The sequence below is a fragment of the Pocillopora verrucosa genome, chromosome 11, assembly GCF_036669915.1.
Source record: "Pocillopora verrucosa isolate sample1 chromosome 11, ASM3666991v2, whole genome shotgun sequence".
NCBI classification, from domain to species: domain Eukaryota; kingdom Metazoa; phylum Cnidaria; class Anthozoa; order Scleractinia; family Pocilloporidae; genus Pocillopora; species Pocillopora verrucosa.
Window position 1 is genome coordinate 13,113,397 of NC_089322.1, and position 6,125 is coordinate 13,119,521.

The 6,125-nt window shown below is 36.2% G+C and overlaps 1 protein-coding gene across 1 annotated transcript; it reads right to left on the minus strand.

The window, feature by feature from the left end:
* Positions 1 to 3,630: 3,630 nt before the first annotated feature.
* LOC131769286 (collagen triple helix repeat-containing protein 1-like) lies at positions 3,631 to 5,301 on the minus strand. Its single transcript, XM_066158523.1, has 4 exons — positions 5,173 to 5,301; positions 4,576 to 4,801; positions 4,405 to 4,538; positions 3,631 to 4,191 (listed from the first exon to the last, which is right to left on the minus strand). Exons 1-4 carry the CDS (start codon positions 5,299 to 5,301, stop codon positions 3,832 to 3,834), a joined length of 849 nt encoding a protein of 282 aa, XP_066014620.1. The 3' UTR covers positions 3,631 to 3,831.
* Between the last annotated feature and the right edge of the window lie 824 nt (positions 5,302 to 6,125).

A 6,125-nucleotide genomic window follows, 5' to 3' on the forward strand; every position in this document is an offset into this window, starting at 1 on the left:
GTTGATTGAACTCATATCTTTTACTGCTTTAATAAACAATGGAGGCTTCGGAGAGGGAGTCAGTGGCATTTGGAAAGGCACCAAGAATAATTATATATATGGTTTCTAGCTAGCTGGTCTGTAAGATTTGCAAAGACGACGATGGAGAGGATTGGCTTGGGTGCGATAGCTGCGGCCAGTTTTTCCATGCAAGTTGTCTGGATGTGCCTTTCGCGGAGACGCTTACGCAACATTTCACCTGCCCTTAGGGTGGCTTCTTGTCAGCACAAGTAGAGTTTAACTTTTAAAGCTGACTATAACAACGAACCAGATGATGAACTTAATGTCATGTACAGACCTTAATTTGCAAGATAAGAAATACAGTCCTTGGTAGTCAATTAAGATAGATTTTCACGAGCGTCAATGGTGCAGAATCGTAACTTGATGGAGCCAACAGTGGACAACATCCCAGAATTCAAACTTTGTGATTTTTTTCTCGGCTTAAAAGCTAAGTCAGTTGTTCAATTGAATAGGAAGAAAAACATTTCGAACGGAAAACAGCATTATTTGCACGTGTGGATCTTTTGAGAAAAGGTCTCCTAAACGAGTGGTCTTGATTGTAAATTTCTCATCTTAGGCTATGGATACAAAATTCAAGTGAAAAGGAAGCCAACTGTGATTAATGCTTTGAACAAGTCAAGATACGTTTTTTTCGTCACACAACAAGTTACATAACGTGAATATCATTCTTCTTGATCCCTTTCCCGGTGTCACCTATGCCTTTCCCGATGCCTCCGTTGGTTAATAGAGCATTAAAAGTATTTTTCCAGTTAAAGCTTGAGGAAAATTGCTTAACTTTTTAAGTAGCGAAGTGTAACTTGGTAACATTTCGGCTTTACAACACGATTGTTTTCTGCAACTACAAAACGTACATTTAATTCTTCTTGGTACCTTTCGGATGCCACCGATGCCTTCATTGTTTATTAAAGCAGTAAAAGATATATGTACAATCAACACTTGAATTGCTTAACATTTTATTTAGCGAAGTAAACTGTTTACACTTCGGCTTTACAACACGATTGTTTCCTCATACTACAAATGATATGTCTATATATGAAGTATGAAAGTTGTTTCACTGCTGACCACTCGTGTTTGGGTCGTTTTTTCTATCCCCGCTCGTCGCCCGTGATGTAGTAACTCCCGTATGGGGAGTTACTACGTATGGAACTGTAGCAGGCTTTTTCACCTTTGAGAATTCCATGTTTCAAGAAAAGATAAGAACAATTAAACGGCACCTCGGTGTCTATAGATTCTTGCCGCTGTTTTTCATTGCTGGAGCTGGAATTGAGCTATTTATGATAAAGGTTCGCATTGGAAAGGAAACTTTTTGTAAGTGAGCTTAACTATTAATCGTGTACGTTGATCTTGTAAAGTACTGTTTTCTTTTTATTAATTAAAGCCTTATCAACAGTACGAACAAATTTTAATTTAAGTGGGTCATTTTTGTCGCATAAGTTTCCATATGAACTATTCACGTCCACTTTGAATGGTGAGACTTTGTTTGCCGTGTACGGATCGCTTGCAGATTTTTCCTTTCGTAGTCACAAAATGTCACAAAATGTTACAAAAATCTCTCACCTTTAACTGTTTCCTTTTATTTTAAATTATCTTAGAGAGAGATTTGGTATAAAATGATTCAGCTGAAGCAAAATAATAGATGGAAACCATTAGTTCTGTTAAAAATACTTACTTACTATACCAATACAATATTTACTAGAAAAGTGATGAGGATATATCAAAATATTAAGTAGCGATTTTTAACAGATCTAATACCAAGTTCTCCCAACTCACATCACAAGAATTGTGCACCAGACAGTAAGGAGAATTACTAATGAGATCTTGAGAGCTAAAACATTAACCAAAAAGTAGACAAATGAAGATCAAACCTCTGACTTGTATGTCTTACAGATGAAGTTTATGTCAGAAAAGAATCAGAAAGACGTCTAGAAAGAAGAAAACAAGAACAAGAAAACACAAATAAACAGCAGAGTGTAGAAATATAACTTTTGAGGATGCCTGCTGGGGTATCTTGGCCTGGATATTTAACTTTCTTTGCAGTCAGTTTAGCAACTTGCCTGGCAGGAAGTCAAATGGTACACTTGTACTACAGACCAAATCTGGTGAGGTTGTTTTGTTGTGTTTATTTTATGGTTCATGAGCATAGGAGATAGAAGATCCTGACTGGAAAAACTACCCTTTGATTGACCTATATTTCAGCAAGGTTTCCCTTTTTGCACTTCTAGAACAAAACTTGTTGGAAAAATCAACTGAATCATATTTTTTTCTTTACAGTCCAGAAACTTGACTCTTTCTTCTCATATTTGATTTTTTTAATCCTCCTTAGCTGCTATATATAACATTTCTTATAAAGCTCAGGGAATTAAGAGTTGTAACTTGTATTTGATAAGTTAAATTATTCTTACCACTTGCATACTGAATGATACAGTGGAATTATAGAGAGAAATTTCCCATTAATCACTTTTTGGAATTGATTGTAGGTTTCACTTATTTCTATAATTAACTGGAGCTGCCATTTTTAGGTGAAGCTCTTTGTTGGTGGAAATTTTCCACTTTCAGGCATGGAAACCCTGGGCAAAATTGTTATGAAAAGTTTTGATTCTCTCTAAAGCAGACCTTTTGCAAGTTGTAATTCATGAAGTACACAATCAGCTTCCAACTGAATTCTCCTCTGCCCTATGTTACAAAAAGTGACTAAGGACTGAGAATGAGTAAGGATTAAACAGGAAAATGAGAATAATATGTTTTATTAACTTACCTAATTACATTCAGTGAGATCAAGTAAAGGAAAATACAAAGTGATTAAGCAAAGGAAGTTTATTTTATAATCATGAATTCTTAACATCTACAATAAAACCTTACTTTTGTAACTAAAACTTTTTACTTTCTTTCAAACTTCAAAATATTTCAAAATCTGTGATACAACAGACTTCTTCACCAAGACAAGAGCAATGTTTTGCTTAATGAAACTGCCACTTTACATCTCATCTTTTGATTAAAAAGAAAAATGATAGATACTCTTGTTATAGGCTTGGGCTGTCTGTGCTCACTGACCCTTTGATATTTTGTATCTACTTTTTATTTTAAGGAAATTCCAGATGTACCCCCAGATCCAAAGGACTTTCCAGAACAAACAGGATGGAGAAAATATATTTCCATAAAAAGAGACTAGTGTATACCATCTAATTGTAAAATATTGAATCGGTTGTGAAATTTCATGAAAAACATTTTCCCTTCAATTTGTAATTACGTTATGAATCTTTTGTCTTCATTTAATGTTTTTAAAGGTTTTAAGACTATTTTACAACATACTGAGATAAAGATGATAGAAATAATGGCAAATTATGAAAGATCATACCTGGTTTGTAATGTAACCAAAAATGCAAAGAAGCATATACAGTTGTATCACTAATGATTAAAGAAATGATCATTTTTTCAACTAACACATGTCAAACAGTTTTATTGTAATGCAGAGACAGACTTAAAATAATTCAGGAAAAACTTTTCAGGAGGGGACAAAGGTATCTACAGTACATAGCATAAACTAAACAATACAAAGAAAAGTACATTTGATTAAAAGAAGCAGAAGGTTTAAATTGGAATAAAGCAATCTTCATAACATCCAACATTATCAGGGCAAAATAGTACTTGTTATAAATGCTGACTTCAGTGTTTGGGCAGTATGGAAAATGTGAGAAAATGATAATCAAAAATAATGGATGAATGAAGAGAGAATGTTCTACCCCAATCCTCAGGTGAAGATGACAAGGCTGATTAGGACTGGGCTCTAGACACTTCTTCTATCATTATCCGGAATACTGATGCCCATCCAGTGGAAGCATCGCCTAATGGAGAACCACTGGGACAATGTCCTACCCATAATTCAACAGTAACCCTACCTTGTGGAATGTTTTCACAGTATCCCTCAAATGATCTGTGATGAAGCAGCTGAGGATTCCCAGATGGCCAATTGTTGTACACAGCAGCATCAATTGTCATTGGTCCACTACATTCATTTCCATTAAACTTGAAGAACCACCGGTTGCATATCTTGAAAGTGCCTCTCACTCTCGTATTTCCCTGGAACGAGACTCTAATAGCTGTATCAGACTGCAGCTTGTTAAATGAGCAATCCTATAAAAAGTGTCATGAATACAGTCTAAGAGTGGTAAAGAAAAAAAATTGATGATGACCTTGTACTTTTCCTGCCTGCTAGAATGCACAGAATTGTTAATTTATATTTTTAGTTCGGCTGCGTTTCTCAAAAGTCTCTTTCAGAGATGGCCATGACAAATTGGCTCTAATGCTTAACTCATTTTTCATTGCATTTTCCAGATATTTCTGTACCTTAATCTTTCCACTATCTCTACCATCTTCATTTTTCCACGCACACTGTTTCCAGTTGGTCTGTGACACTGCACTATTCACGATTTGTCCTTTCTCTCCTTTAGATCCCTGCTCTCCTTTCACACCCTTGATTCCTGGCGGTCCATTGTTGCCACGTGACCCTTTCATAACCTTTCTCTCCTTTTATTCCCATCATTCCAGGTGCACCATTTTTACCCAGTGACCCTGGATTTCCTTTTAATCCTCTTGTTCCCGGAATACCTCTCGGTCCCTTGACACCAGGCTCCCCCCTAGCTCCATCTTTTCCTTGTTGTCCTTGTGGCCCTGGGGCGCCAGGAATTCCCGGCATTCCATTCGATCCTGGAATCCCAGAAAATCCGGTAGCAAAAGTGGATTTCTGAGGAAGAAAAAAGAATATATTGTAATTTGATGGACGTACTTGATGTTCATTGATATTTACTTGTTAGCTGAAGTAGCACAGCAGTTTCTTCAGAAACTAATCTTGATGAGAATTTAGCTTCATTTTCGGAGAAACAGCTCGGAACATCGAATAATCTCGTAACGTTGTATACGTAGAGATATCCCTTAAAAGAAATTTTATTTAGCAATGTTCTACTTTGTCTTTGAAAACTTATGATTGATGAGGGATTTTTTTGTGCTTAGCTCGGCAGACATTAGTGATAAACTGAGGTATGACAAATGAACGCGTCATGAAGTACATGCTAATTTTGTCGTAAATAATCGTGGATAAAGCGTGCTTAAGAGTACCTCACATGGGTCTTTGTCAGCGACAGTATGTGGATTTTGTTGTTGAGGACTGGTCGTTGTTCCCACGGAACTTACTCCTGTTTTGGATGAGAAAAATAACAAAGCAGCGAAGATCAGAAGCTTCGCCATACTCCGATGGTTACTTTGCGCGAATAGTTCGTGTTGACTGAAATATATATCTCCTTATGTACGCGCCTATTTATATCCTTCTGAATTTCATTAAATGCGAACTGTCAGTTCTCATGTTAAAATAATAATTTTAATAAAGAAACCTGGAGCTAAATGATAAGGATGTCTAAAGCTACTCGAACTCACACACCGGATAAACAACTTGACTGTGATATCCTTATCAGTTCACTAATAAAGCACGTACTGACCAACAGACCAATGTTTTACTCAGATTCAGAAACTACGCAGTACAACCTGGCCACAAAAATCTTCCCCTTCTAATCAAACGTGACATATTGAGATGCAAAAAAAGTTTGATATGGTCTGTAATATGATGTTCATTTGTCTTTAGCTCTTTTTCAGTATTCATGTTATTGGAACCACTCCAAAATTGTATAAACTTTTTCAAACGCCGCGTGTTTGATCTAGACTTATTATGACGTGGTGGGTTAGATTTTCGTGCTAAAAATCTGTTGATTATTTTTAATGATGGAACAAATTGCAGACCCGTCTCACTAACATGAAATTGAACTGAAACTATAATGTGTTTAAAGAAAAAATAGGTGATAGCATTTATAGGCATACGTGCCATTGGGGCTGGGGGGCTGCAACAAACCCCCCTAGGCAAAGCAGCAAGAGAAATTTGGGTGAAGCCAATTTTTACAAAACTTTCCATGTTTTGTTTCGTCTTTTTTTTTCTTTGAAAGAGTTATTTTTTATTTTGAGCTTAAGTCGGCGTGGTAAAGCCAGTTAAATTCATCTGCGGACTGAGTGTTGAGAGTAAT